Source organism: Cebus imitator, unplaced genomic scaffold, assembly GCF_001604975.1.
Source record: "Cebus imitator isolate Cc_AM_T3 unplaced genomic scaffold, Cebus_imitator-1.0 Scaffold228, whole genome shotgun sequence".
NCBI lineage: Eukaryota > Metazoa > Chordata > Mammalia > Primates > Cebidae > Cebus > Cebus imitator.
The window spans coordinates 789184-805330 of NW_016107543.1; the positions used below are offsets into that span (position 1 = coordinate 789184).

Genomic DNA, 16147 nt, shown 5'->3' on the forward strand with positions numbered 1-16147 from the left:
TTTGAGACAGAATCTCACTCTGTCACCCAGGCTGGGGTGCAGTAGCACAATCTTGGCTCACTGCAACCTCTGCCTCCTGGGTTCAAGGGATTTTCGTGCTTCAGCTTCCCTAGTAGCTGGGACTACAGGCACATGACATCATACCTGCCTAATTTTTATTGTGGGTTTTTTTGTTTGTTTGTTTGTTTGTTTTTGTTTTTTGAGACGGAGTTTAGCTCTTGTTGCCCAGACTAGAGTGCAATGGTGTGATCGTGGCTCACTGCAACCTCTGTTTCCTGGGTTCAAGCAATTCTCCTGACTCAGCCTCCGGAGTAGCTGGGATTACAGGCATATGCCACCGCACCCAGCTAGTTTTGTATTTTTAGTAGAGACAGTGTTTCTCCATGTTGGTCAGGCTGGTCTTGAACTCCCAACCTCAGGTGATCTACCCACCTAGGCCTCTCAAAGTGGTGGGATGACAGGTGTGAGCCACCGCGCTCTGTGTATTTCTGTATTTTTAGTGGTGACGGAGTTTCTCCATGTTGGCCAGGCTAGTCTTGAGCTCCGGGCCTCAAGCAATTCTCCTGCCTCAGCCTCCCAAAGTGCTGGGATTATAGTCTTGAGCCACTGCACCTGGCCTCTGGCAAAGAACATTCTAGAGAGACCAGAGTACAAGGCAAGGACACAAGGGCACCAGACCTGATGCCTTGGTGGAGGCCCCAGGGCAGGGCACAAGGGCTGTTCCCGTCTCTACATTTTCTGATAAGTTCCTCGTGATCTGTGGCTCCCTTTATGCCAAGGAAAGTTAAGCCTCAAGTTTGTCAACTTGAAATGCCTGTTAAAACAGGTGAATTTTAATGGGCACAGGCAGAAGCTTCTTTCTCTCTGGAGCTAGAAAATCTGGTGGTTATGAGTCTCAGGAGCTGGATCTTCTGTTCTTCCATTCTCCAAGTTCCTTCCTCCAGATGAGTAGTGGTGGGGCTGTGGGCCTCGTTCCAGACAAGGCAGTGACTGGGGTACCCACAGACCAAGCAAGTACCCTGTTCCTCCTTCTCTGCTCTCCCCATACCTCCTTCCAGAAATCCATTCTGGAACACTAAGTTCTGTGCAAGGCTGTGCTAAGCCCAGGTGAGGCAAGCTGCCAAAGCAAACCTCTCAGGCTGTTCCTAGGTGTGCTCACCTCTCCAGGGTGCCCTGGAAGTATTTATCGAGTCCCTCTCACCGCCCCTTCACTTTCTGAGCGGGAGCTGCACAAGATCTCCCCTCAGCTTCTCTTGCCACTTGAGCCCAGCTAAAGGGACAGAGCTGGCAATGTGGCAGCTGCTTCCCAGACAGAGAAGTGGAAAGGAATCCACCAGCTGTGTGCTCTGGGGGAGGGGGTGGGGACATGGAGGGGCAGGAGACCAGAGCAGCGAGGAGCATGGATGCAGGCCTTCAGCTCATCGTAAGCCTAGGCCCGCATCGTGTTCTCCTCTTTCCTGAATTTGATATGCTCCCCAACCCCTAAAATAATCTATCCTCATTATGGAAATTCTGGAAATCAGAAAACTAGAGTAGAGAAAGCACCCTCTTCTCCTACATAAAGAAAGGCACTATTAATCATTTGGAGTATGTCTTTCTGGTCTTTTTCAAAAAATGCAGTGAATACCTCCAGTTTCTAAAAGGAGGTGAACACCAGGCGTGGTGGCTCATGCCTGTAATCCCAGCACTTTGGGAGGCCGAGGTGGGCAGATCACCTGAGGTAAGGAGTTCGAGACCAGCCTGACCAACATGGAGTAATCCCCGTCTTTACTAAAAATACAAAATTAGCTGGGTGTGGTGGCGCATGCCTGTGATCCCAGCTACTTGGGAGTCTGAGGCAGGAAAATCACTTGAACCTGGGAGGTGGAGGTTGCAATGAGCCAAGATCACAGCATTGCACTCCAGAGGGGTGACAAGAGCAATGCCTTCTAGCTTTCTGGTGCACACTGGCTGCGCCTTCCTCCCCTGGAGCTTTCACAGCTGGCACCTAGGCATCCTGAGAACTAGACCACCAACCTCGCCAGTCATCACCGTTCCTCTGCCTGTTCTGTCACTGATCTTCCTTCATCTAGCAGACTGTTGTCTGCTTCTATCTTACATACCTCATCTATCGATGATGTCCAGGCAACCTCCTCTCCCAGAACTTCCACTAGCTCAGACAATACCTTTGTTGAAATTAGTCAAAGGTGAGGCCCCCGGGGAAGGCAGCTCCGTGGCGGGTACGTGGCCTGTGAGTAGAGAAGCCTGGATTTCAGACCCAAGCCCCACCCTGAAAGGTACAACCTGTGATGACCGAGTCTCCCCTGTACTTCTGGGATCCTTCTAACTGCTTTCTGCCTTTTTAGCTCCCCTTTCTCATGAAAGCTTGGTGGGAAAGGGAACCATCCCTTAGTAATTATTCCCATTATCATAGGTTTTACTTTGCAATACATGGTTGCCTCTGTGGGCAGGGATTAACAGTAGAGCTAAATGCTATGGCTGGATGGGATAGGTGAGGAAATGCCCCAGGATTTCCCACTCCTAGCCTGAGGCTCTGGCTCCTGCCTTAGGAACAGCCCAGCAGCTACTTTAGCCTTGCAGGTCATTGCTGGGGAGTTCAAATTGCTCGGAAAGTCACTAATGACATTTAATTTTGTAATGAATTCCAAGCAAAATGCACAGGGTCTTTCTCTCCCTGTGCTACCAGTCAATGGTCTGCCCACAGCTGGCAGCAGGGTCTGGTGGTATAGTGGGAAGTTTGGGAAGAGCATGAAAGGCCTGGATGCCGTGTGACTTGGGCAAGCTGTCCACCTGCCTGCGGCCCTGAAGGGCCTGGCAAGAATGATCTCAAAGCTCCAGACAACCCTGCAGGGCAATAGTGTGTGCCTGTCCCACTGCCCCTCTGCCTGGCGTCGGTGGCTTCCCTGTCTTGACCTTGACTTTGACCCTTCTCTTTCCTCACACTCTCTAAAAGCATGTGTCATTCCACTGACCTGAATCTTGGGTTTATTCAGTCCTACCTTCAATTCTTTAATTCTTTTTTTTTTTTTTTTGAGACAGAGTCTTGTTCTGTTGCCCAGGCTGGAGTGCAGTGGTGCGATCTCAGCTCACTGCAATCTCTGCCTCCCGGGTTCAAGCGATAGTCCTGCCTCAACCTCCTGAGTAGCTGGGATTACAGGTGTTTGACACCAAGCCTGGGCCCTTTCTTTAATTCTTTTTTTTTGAGACGGAGTTTTGCTGTTGTTACCCAGGCTGGAGTGCAATGGCGCGATCTCGGCTCACCGCAACCTCTGCCTCCTGGGTTCAGGCAATTCTCCTGCCTCAGCCTCCTGAGTAGCTGGGATTACAGGCACGTGCCACCATGCCCAGCTAATGTTTTGTATTTTTAGTAGAGACGGGGTTTCACCATGTTGACCAGGATGGTCTCGATCTCTTGACCTCGTGATCCACCCGCCTCGGCCTCCCAAAGTGCTGGGATTACAGGCTTGAGCCACCACGCCCGGCCCCTTTCTTTAATTCTTAAAGCAGCCCATGATTAGGAGTCTACAGCAAGCTGGTCCAAAGGCACTCACCCCTTTTTCCCATTGACCCCTTTGTCTCTCCCTCCCTCCCACCCTGCTCCAGCAGAAAGCCCCACCCTCAGCTTAGGGAGCGCCATGACAACTGAAATTGGTTGGTGGAAGCTGACTTTCCTCCGGAAAAAGAAATCCACTCCCAAGGTGCTGTATGAGATCCCTGACACCTATGCCCAAACAGAGGGAGGCACAGAACCCCCGATGCCCGACGCTGGAGGCCCCAACAGCAACTTTAACACCCGCCTGGAGAAGATTGTGGACAAGAGCACCAAGGGCAAGCACGTCAAGGTCTCCAACTCAGGCCGCTTCAAGGAGAAGAAGAAAGTGAGAGCCACACTGGCAGAGAACCCTAGCCTCTTTGATGACTGCGAGGAAGGGCGGTCATCGAAGTGAAGGACTGAGGAGGGTGCTAGCACCTCCTGGTTCCCTGTCATCAGCTGGATCTGAGACAGGAGCTTGCCACGCTGGCCTCTTTGGCCATAGCTGAAGCCATGGTGGCAGTTGATGTCTGCTGGCAGGAAATGGCTGGTTTTTAGATTTGTATTTATGTGCCTCCACTTTTAAGGCTTGGGAGATCCCAGGGTCCTCCCACCCTCACCCTGACCACATAAAAAGGCACTCTAGTTCAAGGGTGAAAACCCTCACCCAGGATGGACAGCCCTCCTTGAAGCAACGGCAGGGCCGGCAGGGAGGTGGGCATGGCAGGGAATGGAGCGAGCCAGACAGACAGACTTCACCTCCTCACTGGACACAGGGTCAAAGGCGAGTTTGAATTGCTGCTCCCTTTACTTTCTCTACCTGTGACTGTTCCCTGGACCAATCCTGAGGAGGTCATATTTTCCAGAAGCCACGTGATGGGCTCTGGATTCTGTGGAGCCAGAGGCGGAGACGCTGAACTTGAGCTCACCTCCTAACACAGGCAGTAAACTTCCTGGAACTTTGCCCTCAGGTGTGGAGGGGGCAGAGGACACGGCGCTCTGTGGGGGGTGCTGTAGAAGACTAGATTGATGGTAGTTTGATTTACTGGTTCCTGTTTTGGCCATGACTTGTGCAGGTGGAGTCACACACCCTCAAAGGGAAGGTACACTGGCCAAATTGGGGGAGTGGGTGGGGAGTTTTCTCCCTTCCCTCCCCTACAGTAATAGTATTTAACAGGTATCAGCTCCAGAGATGGGTCCTGGAGTCTTAAATTTTGTTTAACAAAATAATTGTAGGTTTCTCTCTTTGTAATAACAATGCTGGAAAGCAGAGAACCTCTTTTATGCTTATGTCTTGCACTTATTGAGATGACTGTTTTTCATGCCTTTATCTTCCTTATGTAAGTAAAGTGGACCTTTGTGCTCAAACTGTTCCTTTCAAGCTTCAGGAAGGGTACCCAGGTGTGACAGTGTAGGAACTGGTCACTAATTTTTACCATCAAACCAGCCTTAGTGTGGGGATGGGGGAGCAGGAGCTAGTTATACCTCAGTGGTCAGTTCTCTCTGGTCAACAGAGAGGCCATCAGATGCTCAAAAGAGTAAGACAGAGCTTTGATGACTGACCCCAAAGTTTCAGTGGTTTGGTTTGGGATGAAGATTCAAACTCTGGCTCTACCCCTTAATAGCTGGGTGACCTTGGGAACATTTGCTTGTCCTCTGAGCCTCAGTTCCCTCTTCTGTAAAAGGGGGCTGAAATAATACCCATCTTATCAAAAGCGGTCAGTATTAAGTGGCCTATGAGAGGCCCCATAGTAGGTGCTCAGTTTAATACTGGCTTCCTTGCCCCTTGCTTTATAAAGAACTCCACCGTACTCCATAGCTTTGGTTTAAGAAAATGGAGAGGGCGGGTATGGTGGCTCAGGCCTGTAATTCCCACATTTTGGGAGGCTGAGATGGGCGGATTGCTTGCGCACAGGAGTTTGAGACCAGCCAAGGTAACATAGCGAGATCCCCATCTCTAAAAAAACCCAACAAACAAAAATTAGCTGACTGTGGTGGCACATGCCTGTAGTCCTATCTGCTTGGGAGGCTGAGGTAGGAGGATTGCTTGAGTCCAGGAGTTCAAGACTGCAGTGAGCTATGATTGTGCTACTGCACTACAACCTGGGTGACAGAACTAGACCTTAACTCCAGAAAAAAATTTTTTTTTAATAAATAAGAAAGGGGAGAATGCTGTCATCTTATGATGTTAGGTCCAGCTCTTTATCAAGCCATAAGAGCCGGGAACTAAAAAAAGTTGGCCAAATCTCTGGGGCTCCTGGTACAAACACAGGGAGAGACCAAGGCGGCCACTAAACAATGTGGTCCTGTGGCTTCCAGGTCAGCTCCTGGCAGGCTGCTGGCCACCCCACCCCAGGAGCTGTTGCTTGGGGAATTTATTCCTGAAACAAACAGACCTATACAAGGGAGCCTTTGTTAGGTGCCTCACCTAACAGGCCAGGGGGACCTCAAGTGATGGGGGAGGGAGACCAGGAGCTGGAGGGATGGAAGGCAGGCTCAGGGTGTTGCCTTTCCCAAGGCCTCTTCCCCTACCCCTTCTCACTACACAGAACTTTCTAGGGTCTCACTAATTACTCAATCCATGAGGCCTCCATAGAGGGACTCCGACTTTCCCCACACCACAGCCCTGCCCCATGTTAATAGGAAACATTTATAGGGTGCTTATGGCAGGCGGCCCTAGAACAAGCCCTCCCTAAGGTGGCTCACTTAATCCTATCATCACCTGAGACAGGTGCAGTCATTATCCCCATTTTTCAGACAAGTTGGCTGAGGCTTAGAGGTGAGATCACTCACCCTGGGGGCCAGGCGCTGGCAGTGGTGGAGCTGGGACTGAAGCCAGAGCCAGCTTGTGCATGTGACCACTGTCCCACACAGTCCCTCCCACTCTTGATTCTTACCTGCTGTGGGAACAGGAAACTGAAGTTCAGAACAAAGAAAAGCACAGACACCTTCTGCAGAAGGGGAAGTGGGGAGGGGAGGGAGCAACGTCTGGGTCTTGGATCCTGGGAGGTGAGCATCGTTTGAGGAGGCTGGACAAACTCTGGAAGCATTGGGATAAAGCCAACCAGCTTTGAAGCAGAGTGTCCCCTAAGACCCCAGACTACAGGCATCTCCCACATCCGCCCATTCTCAGTTTCCCTGAGTGGGGAGCAATAAGGTTGGGTCCTGGGCCACCAACCTAAGGTTCTAGATAACACTGGTACTGTACTACCACCTCCTCCAATCTTACCATCACCACTCTGGGTAAGAGTGTCCACAACCCCTCTGACCCTTGCATGCTGACCCCAGCTCCATCTTCTAGGTAAAGTCCACCTGTGTTTCTAAGCTGGGGTGCCAGATGGATATGGGGTAGATACTAGAAGCCAAAGGGAGATCTGACTGCCCAGGGAAGCAGAGTGAGGCAGCTGCAAGTTTTTATGAGAACAGGGAAAGAGGAGGAACCGAGAGCGTAAATATGTGCGGGAACTGGGAGAGGCTGCCGGTTATCGACCACAGTTTCACTGGGACGCGGCCCAAGCAGAGGAAGCGGGAGGCAAGGGAGGCCGGCTAGAACTGGCCTTCACTGCCCGGAAGGGGCCGACCCTGTGCGACGGGCTCCCCCTGCTGGACATAGGCCTACTTGATGCGGAGAAATGAGGGGGCAGAAAAGTCTATTAAATTTCCTCAAGTCCCCTCCTTGGGGGTCGAGGGAGACCAGACAGGGTTGAACATCAATAAAGTGCACAGCTGACAGGATTTTATTACAGACTGGGGGCAGTAACGACTGGACAGAGAACAGGAAAGGAACAGCTGAGACCAGGCTCAAAGCTGGGGGGATACACAACCCCCAATAACACAAGGTGGGTGCAGCGCTTCTACACACACGTACACGAACTCAGAAACGGCACTGCTTACAGTACAAGAAAAAGGGCAAGGTAGCTCAGGGCACCCGACACCCTCCTGCCTGCAGGGTGCCGCAAGGTTCATGTGCCTTCCTGCACTCAGGCTTAAGGGGGATTAACGGGGAGAGGGCTGCCCTTGGAGGAGGCCTGTGGATAATAGGGACTGAGGCACAGGGCCCTGCAGGGGAAGGAAGCACAGCTCACAGAGTGGCAAGCTCAATGCCAGCCAGTGCAAGCAACAGTCAGTTCTCTGATCCTGGCTTAGTCACAGCATTTACTCAGCCTGGCTCCTCTCCATAGCTAGCAGGCTTCTTGCTCATCCAGGCTGTCTCTGATCAGCGGGCTTTGCTCAAAGAGAGCAAACACAGTTCAGCACAGACTCAGCTGAGGGTCACGAAAGGATCACAGATTGTGAGGGTGGAAGGTCATGGTTTAGAGGTTGAGTCAAGTGCAGTTGGTCACCTGGGGTCTAGTGAAAATACATGGACAGATTCAGTGGGCCAGGGGTCTGAATCTCTAAGGGGCTGCCAAGTGATGCTGATGCTCTTGGCTTGTGGACCACACTGTGTATAGCAAAGCTCTAGACCAGGAGGCCTCAACTTTGGCTGCACAGAATTCTCTGGGGAGCTTTTAAATTTCCCAGTGCCCAGGCTGCCCTCATATCATAGTAGAGACAGGGTTTCGCCATGCTGGCCAGGCTGGTTCAATCATCTCTGAGGGTGGGACCCAGTCATCAGGGTTCTTAAAACTTTCCAGGTAATTCCAGTGTGGGTGAAAAGCTAATGATCTAGGAATCATCAGCAGAAGTGGGGAGTAAGAACAGCAGATATGTGGGTAGTCTGAAAAACATAATCTCTATAATCATTTAATTTTCCTTTTTGGAAAATGTATGTACACATACACACACCGTTTCCACAAAGAAACATAGAAAGTAAAGCTGATTAAAATGTTCCTGTCCTATTGGTACCAGCACATGAATCCCTTCTACAAAATTCCTGACTGACTGGGAATAAAAATTCCTAGTGACAGCCCATTCCTTCTTAGGCAGGTCTGATGCTTGAAATATCTCCTAATACTGAGATGAAACCTGCTTTCCTGTAACTCTGTTGGTCCCTTGGAGCCACAGAGAAGGCAGCAATCAGTAAGGGAAGTACTATAAAAATATACTATCCTGCGCTGGGCGTGGTGGCTCATGCCTGTAATCCTAGCACTTTGGGAGGCCAAGGCAGGCAGATCGTAAGGTCTGGAGTTCAAGACCAGCCTATCCAACATGGTGAAACCATGTCTCTACTTATAATACAAAAATCAGCCGGGCATGGTGGCACACACCTGTAATCCCAGCTACTCAGGAGGCTGAGGCAGGACAGCCACTTTAACCCGGGAGGCGGAGGCTGCAGTGAGCTGAGATCATACCACTGCACTCTAGATTGGGCGACTGAGTGAGACTCCATCTCAAAAACCAAAAACCAAATATACACACACACACACACACACACACACACACACACTATCCTGGATGGACACAGTGGCTCATGTCTGTAATCCCAGCACTGAGGGGGACGGATCACTTCAGGTCAGGAATTGGAGACCAGCCTGGCCAACATGATGAACGCTGTCTCTACTAAAAATACAAAAATTAGCCAGGTGTGTTGGTGGGCACCTGTAATCCCAGCTACTAAGGAGGGATCCCTTGAACCTGGGAGGCAGAGGTTGCAACGAGCCGAGATCATGCCACTGCCCTCCAGCCTGGGTGACAGAGCGAGACTCCATCTCAAAAAAAAAATTCTATTGGTAAATGAGTTAGTTAAGGTTAAGTTGTAAGCAATGGAAATAGATTCTAGCTAGATTAGGTCAAAAAAAAAAAAAAAAAAGAGAGAGAGAATTTACAGAGATAGTTGGGTGTTTCAAGGCAGGGGGAGGAACTGCACAGCCAACCTGGGAAGGAGGTATTAGGGAAGGAGAGATCCTGGGAATTGCAACAGCAGCAGCAGAGGCTGTTGATTCCTGTTGTTTCCTGGCTGCCATGAATGACTTGGCTTCAGTGACTCCCAGCATTCTGATCTCTCCATTTCAAATTTCAAATTATTGACAAAACAATCTGATTGGCCAGATTGGCTCAGGCGCTTATGCTGGGACTAAGCTTTGGCCAGGATGACTCACAAGATGTCACCAGAAAGGGAGTCACACTGGCTGCCACCCCAGAGGGAGCTATCCTAATCAATCATAGGCATGGTCAAAAAAATAACTATGGAATTATTTTCCATTTGTGATTCTCTACGCCACCATTACGCTCAGCTTGACCAGCTAACTGAGAACCAACTGAGCACAGAGAACTCGGAGGACGAGCTGTGAAGAGTCCTGAATATAAGGGGTAGGGAGGGAAATGGGCTGAGGGTAGAAAGAAGGGTCTGGGTCCCAATCCCACACCCTCTCTTGACACCTAGCCCTAGCTCTACTCTGGGCCAGAGTCAAGGTGCAAGTCTCTCATAGAGCCAGTCTTCCTCCCCACGGTGGGTCATGGGCCCCAAAGGGGAATCTCCTGTGGGTAGGCCCCGCCGAAAGACTATCCGGTCATGCAGGCGGTTGGTTTGACCTTGCCAGAACTCCATCACCTGGGGGTACAGGACATAGCCACCCCTATAAGGAGAAGCAGAGGTTTCAGTGCTCTGTGGGTGTTTCTAGCCAGGTCACTCTCCTACCCTCACCCCTCATCCCAGGGCCTCTTGAAGGAAGTGGCTGGGATGCATCTGACAAGGGTTGTCAGGGAGGAGGAGATCTGTGATTCCCCAGGCAGGTGGCTTCAAGTAAATGTAAGGGCATGGTGTCCCTTTCTAGATGACTACCAGATGTCACTCACCAGGATTTTGGCTTGGGCACCTCTTGATCCTGGTAGAGCTGTTCCAGTTCCTCATTTTTCTTTCTCAGATACTGTCCAGGGGAAGGAGTTAGAAGAAGGGCCAGGCCCAGTCAATGATTCATTAACAAGGACTTCCTGAGGATACGTGCTGGGGACATGGGTGAGCAGAGCAGACTGGCCTCTGTCCTCCAGGAGCACACAGTCAACGGGAGGGCCAGACCGACAGAGGAGGCCTATTTCCCCTCTCCCCGCCCCCACTTCCCCTAGGGAGATTGTCCTTTTCACTGTTTTCACTGGGCCAGAGAGAGAAGAACCTGGCATCTTCTGGGGACAGCTTCTAGGGATAAGCCAAAGCCTCCACCACCTGGAGGACTATGGCAGAGCCCCACTCACCTCCCGATCAGGGATCACAGAACTCTGGTGGCTGACCACAGCCCCAATCTGGCTGCTCTTGGGGCGGGAGTGGAAGTAGCACTCAGCCTCCTCCTCAGACAGCTTCTTCACAGGGCCTTCCACACGCACCTGCTCAGGGATGGCTCTGGGTGAAAGGCGTTCAATGCCATCTGCCGTCCCTACCAGCAGAGGCCCCGTTCCTCTCTGTTCTCTCTATCCACTGCCCCACCACTCCTGGCTCCAGCTAGACCAGCTAACTGAGGGCTGTTTTGGAGGCAGAGTGCCCAGGTGGGACGTTTGCCCAGTCTGGAGACCTTCACTAGACTCAGCCATAAACTCGGGCCCTGCCAACCCAGCCTATTTTTCCAGGCTCTCCTGGGAAAATTCACTCACCTGACGGTTAAGTGGCTCCCAGTAGAAGACAAGGGAAGCAAACGGATTTGAGTCCTAGAAGTAAAAGAGAATCCACAACCAGCCATCAGGACAGGAAGAGGAGACCTCCGGCATGCAGGGGAAAGGCAGGAGAGCTGTGGTGTGCAGGCCTGCAGCAGACGCATCCACTGTAATGGCTCATTTAAATCCTCAAACGTGGGCCTATTGTCACAGATACAGAGACAGGCTAAGTCACATGCCCAAGTTCCCTCAGTAATGGTGGAGCTAAATTTAAGCCAGTCGGACTCCAAAGTGAGGCTGGGCCACTTCTCTCACCCACAGATTTGTGAGTCTTGAGAAATACTGGCATAGACTCAGGGAGGTTTACTCATTTTGGATTCATTCATTGAATGCACACGAAGTGCCCACTCTGGGTCTGACAACAGGAGACATGCAGGGGGTACAGCAAAGATAAAACAGAGCAGCCTCCACTCCTAGAGAGCTTACTGTTCGGCAGAGGAGACAAATATCCGTTACATAATCACCTAAATAAATGCTCACTTACAAACTGAAGAAAATAACGAAAAGGAAAGTTGCAAGTTATAATGACAGCAAACAGCATGACGGGCTGAGTCAGAGTCAAGGAGGGCCTTCCTGAGGAGGCAACATGTTGGCTGAGATCTGAAGGAACAGGTGAAGGCTGATGGGGGTGAGGCAGGGACCTTTGCATTCATTCATTCATTCATTCATTCATTCATGGCAAAGAGCAGAGCAAGTGCCAAGGCCTCATAGCAGGAGGGTACTTTCACACAGAGAGCAAGTAGATGGGCAGGGGTAGGGGCAGGTGGCATGAGAAGGTGACAGAAGGCAAGGGCCAGACCCTTCAGGCCCTGGGAAAGATTACCAGCTCTTTTCACTGACCAGCTCTTTTCCTTTTCGGCTCTCGAAGTTGGTGAAGAAACGGAAGCCATCTTTGCCAAAGCCCTTCAGTAGCAACATGCGAGCAGAGGGTTTTCCATCTCTAGGGGCAAACAGCAGAGCACTGTGGTCAGAGCCTGCTTCAATGTTGTGGCTACAGTCCCTCTCCCCAAAAGATGTCTAAGCACCCCCTCCAGCTGCACCCCCTTTATTGAGCTGTCAGGCTGCCCCCTCCCATGTGCTCCTGGGGGTTTGTCCTAGAGGTATGACACTACAGCCTGAGGCCCTGTTATGAACTGAATTGTGATACCCAAAACCCCTATGTCAAAGACTGAAACCTCAGTATGACTGTATTTGGAGACAGGGACCTTATGGAGGTAACTAAGGTTAAATAAGGTCATAGGGTGGGGCCCTAATCCAATAGGACTGGTGTCACTGTAAGAGAAGAGACACTTCAGAACCACCTCCCTTACCCCCTCCCCACAACACACACACACACACACACACACACAGAGGAAAGGCAGTGTGAGGACATAGCTAAAAGCAGCTGTCTGCAAACCACAAGCAGAGGCCTCACCAGAAACCACCCCTGATGGCACCTTGATCTTGGACTTCTAGCCACCATAACTATAAGAAAATAAATTCCCTGCAGTGCACGGTGGCTCAAGCCTGTAATCCCAGCACTTTGGGAGGCTGAGGCGGGTGGATCACGAGGTCAAGAGATCGAGACCATCCTGGTCAACATGGTGAAACCCCGTCTCTACTAAAAATACAAAAAATTAGCTGGGCATGGTGGCGCGTGCCTGTAATCCCAGCTACTCGGGAGGCTGAGGCAGAAGAATTGCCTGAACCCAGGATGCGGAGGTTGCGGTGAGCTGAGATCCCGTCATTGCACTCCAGCCTGGGTCACAAGAGCGAAACTCCATCTCAAAAAAAAAAAAAAAGAAAAGAAATTCCTGTTGTTTAAGCTACCAGTCTACAGTATTTTGTTAACACAGCCCTAGCAAACTCATAAGACCTTAAGGGCAGGAACTAACAATAATGCAATCAGTCAATGCTTAGGGATCATGGTGGTGCTATTAGATCAGCTCCTCTGCTCAGAGCTCTGGGAGACACCCACTCGCACAGTACAAGAGCGCTGCTTTCAAGGCCTTACAGTCTAGCAAGGAGTATTGTTCTATCTATTATAGCCTGAATAACAGGCTATAATACAAGTTATGTCTCAAACGGCATATGATTGTCAAAGGAATGATATAGTCAAGTACTGTACTAGATTTTGAGAGAAGGACAGAGCTTCACCAGAAGCAGCTCCTGAATAGCAGACAGGGTTTGGGTAAATGGAGAAATGAGGGAGGCAAGGGGCTATGTATGGATGTATCAGGGGTAGAGATGAACAAGGCACTGCATTTTTATCACTGACATGTAATTTTGTGGTCTGGTCTCTGGTTTATAGGTAGGGACACAGAGGCCAAGAGAGGACAAGTACCTTGCCTAAAGCCGCACAGTAGCTGGAACCATAAAGTTGGCATCTAGAGCTGAGAGCTTCATAAGCTCTTCATATGTACCCAGCCAAAGAGGGTCCCATGGCCATGCCCACCTGGTACAGGTAGCCAGACACATGGCGTTGGCCTCCCCTATGTCAGGACACTGAACAGCATCCTCAAACCAGGCAGCAAACTGTTTCACTGGGTCCAGGGAGGTCAGATGAGTCTCCTCAAATGCCTAGAAAGGGAGTTTTATTTCATTTAATAAACATATATAGCGCTTACTATATACCTGGCACTGTTCTAATCACTTTTCAAATATCAACTCATTTAGTCCTCATGACAATGACCTTAAAATAAAAAATAGTACACAGTAAGAAGATTCCGTGCCCCATTTTATAGGTGAGGAAACAGGCATAAGAAGGTCAGACAACTTGCTGTCCCAGAGCTAGCAATGGATAAATCAGGGTTTTATGTCATGGGTGTCAAAATTGTCTGTGTATCAGAATCACCTGGGGAGCATTAAAAAAACTTTCTGGGCTCCACCCCCATAATTTCTCATTCAGCAGGCTGAAATTTAATCAAAAACTGCTTTTGTGTGTGTGTGTGTGTGTGTGTGTGAGGCACGGTCTCACTCTTTCGCCTGGGCTGGAGTGCAGTGATGTGATCTCGGTTCACTGAGGCCTCAACATCCCAAGCTCATGTGATCCTCCCACCTCATCCTCCCAAGTAGCTGGGATTACAGGCATGCTCCAACATGCCCTACTAATAAAGGTTCTCTTGGTTCCCATCCTGAGGAGGGAAAAGGAAAAGAACTTCCCAGCGGTCAGCAAAAAGTACTGAAGGCAGTAAGCTGAGAGCTTTCTCCTCCCTGAGCTAGTCCCCTTCCCCACATTCCACTTATTTTTTTTCTCAAACAGTTTGTAAGCTCTTTATTGCTGTATCCACCCAAAGAGAGGCCCATGACCATGCCCTCCTTGGGGAGTTTGGGTGACCCTCAAACCTCCTTGCCCCAGGGGGTGGCCCCAGGAGCCCTGAGGGGCTGGCTCCTCCTACTCCCCTCCCCCCAGTGGATAACTCTGAAGACCCCTCTTCCCCCACCCCTTAAGGGAGGCCCGGCCCTGTGATGACATCTATAACATGAAACCCTGATTAATCCATCACTAGCTCAGCGGGACTGAGCAAGTTATCTGACCTTGCTACCTGTACCAGGTGGGTAGCAGGGTTCTAAGCAGTTTAGAAACATCTAAGTCTTAACATCCCCGTGAGCTAGGTACTGTCACTTCCCAGATGAGGAAACTGAGGCCGAGAGAGGTTAAGGATTCCAACCCAGATAGGCTCCAAATTTCGAGCTCTTATCCCTTATGAAAGGCTGACTTTTGAACCCATCTTCATTCGCATTTCCCCGGAACTGCTCCCCCGGTCGCATGTCTTTGAAGCCCCCTTCTCCCACGCGGGTGATCCCCAAACCTCCTTGCCCCATTGGTTGGCCCCAGAAGCCCCGAGAGTTTCCTCCTACTCCTCTCCCCGCTGAAGATGAATCTGGGGACCCTTCTTTCCCGCCCCCTGCAGGAGGCCTGGCCCTGGCGGCGGCACCTCTCGGTCTCCGCGGTAGCTCTTGCGCATGGGTCCCAGGTCCATGGCAGCACCGCGACCACACAGGTGACGGAAGTAGCCTGGACACTCGGCAGGTCGCCCAAACGTCGCAGTGACGCCCCGCAGCCAGCACGTCATGAGGACCGCCGGCCACGTGACCCGGCTGTCTCCCCACGCTGGGTTCCTTTGAGTTCGGAACCAATTTCTCACCGCAGACGTCTACCCGCAGGAAGGAAGGATTTGCCAGTAGCCGAACCAAGCTAACAGGTCCTAAGTCCTAGGAGCCAATGGGAGTCCAGGATCGGAGGAGGGAGACAGGCACGGAAAGGTCATTGGTTGGAGCTTTTGAGGAGCGAGGCCGATTAGAGCGTGAACAGAGGAACCCAGCGGCCAATGGGCAGCACCTTTGGGGGCGGGAGCAGAGAGACAAGGAAATGCTGTCACCGCCGTTAACACGCACGTGGAGGTTAGTTAAAGGTATAGGAAGATCTCCTGCAGCTCAGGCGGGGCGGAGGATGTGTCCCGGGGGCTTGAGGGGAGTGGTCAGTATTAAGTGGCTGGCCCACAGTAGCTGCCTGAAGGTGAGCTTAGGGCAGGAAGTACCCCCTGGGAGGGGAGACTAGTGGAATGGGAAAAGAAAAATGGAAAATGGAATTAGGGGCCAGACTGAGGCAGGGTGATGGGGACACATAGAGAAAAGGGTAGTCTGGCTGTGGGAGAAATTAGGGCATGAGAGTGGGAGAGGTTGAAATGACTTGTGGACCATGCCCCGACTGGGGAGGTGCAGTGGGGCTAGGAAGAGACGGTGAGGTGAGAAGGAAGATGGCTGAATGGGAAGGGGGAAGAAGGAAATTTGGGACCAACGCATCCCAGACAAGAGTTGTTTTCCTCTTCTAGTTTTGTTTTTGTTTTGTTTTGTTTAAGACAGACTAGCTCTGTGGCTCAGGCTGGCGTTCAGCGGCGCGATCTCGACTCACTGCAGCCTCTACCTCCCAGGTTCAAGCAATTCTCTGCCTCAGACTCTCGAGTAGCTGGGATTACAGGCACCCACCACTACGCCTGGCTAATTTTTCTATTTTTAGTAGAGACAGGGTTTCACCATGTTGGCCAGGCT

At 51.0% G+C, this 16147-nt stretch overlaps 2 protein-coding genes and 1 long non-coding RNA gene across 4 annotated transcripts in view; 1 reads left to right on the forward strand and 2 right to left on the reverse strand.

Moving 5' to 3' along the window:
• The window catches only part of PRR15L (proline rich 15 like), a 6477-nt gene extending 1577 nt beyond the window's left edge, over positions 1-4900 (forward strand). The window contains exon 2 of one of the 2 annotated variants that reach the window (XM_017497034.2): positions 3604-4900. In XM_017497034.2, coding sequence (XP_017352523.1) covers positions 3636-3947 — 312 coding nt within the window. In that variant the 5' untranslated portion in view covers positions 3604-3635 and the 3' untranslated portion in view covers positions 3948-4900. The remainder of the gene's footprint in view (positions 1-3603) is intronic. The other variant, XM_017497033.2, reaches the window with a different exon arrangement.
• The window catches only part of LOC119466781, a 12071-nt gene extending 3385 nt beyond the window's left edge, over positions 1-8686 (reverse strand). The window contains exon 1 of the long non-coding RNA XR_005195247.1: positions 6430-8686. This is a non-coding gene — a long non-coding RNA (uncharacterized LOC119466781). The remainder of the gene's footprint in view (positions 1-6429) is intronic.
• A 609-nt stretch (positions 8687-9295) lies between these two features.
• Positions 9296-15318, reverse strand: PNPO (pyridoxamine 5'-phosphate oxidase). The gene is made up of 7 exons (XM_017497043.2): positions 15034-15318; positions 13551-13675; positions 11957-12056; positions 11057-11110; positions 10664-10792; positions 10271-10341; positions 9296-10050 (listed from the first exon to the last, which is right to left on the reverse strand). Exons 1-7 carry the CDS (start codon positions 15169-15171, stop codon positions 9882-9884), a joined length of 786 nt encoding a protein of 261 aa, XP_017352532.1. The 5' UTR covers positions 15172-15318; the 3' UTR covers positions 9296-9881.
• Between the last annotated feature and the right edge of the window lie 829 nt (positions 15319-16147).

Coding starts and splice junctions, on each gene's coding strand:
- PNPO (XM_017497043.2), bottom strand. CDS start 15,171: ATGACGTGCTGGCTGCGGGGCGTCACTGCGACGTTTGGGCGACCTGCC. Junction 10,793..11,056: donor GGGAGCCACTTAACCGTCAG/GTGAGTGAATTT, acceptor ATCCCTGAGCAG/GTGCGTGTGGAAGGCCCTGT. Junction 10,051..10,270: donor GTGCCCAAGCCAAAATCCTG/GTGAGTGACATC, acceptor TTCTCCTTATAG/GGGTGGCTATGTCCTGTACC.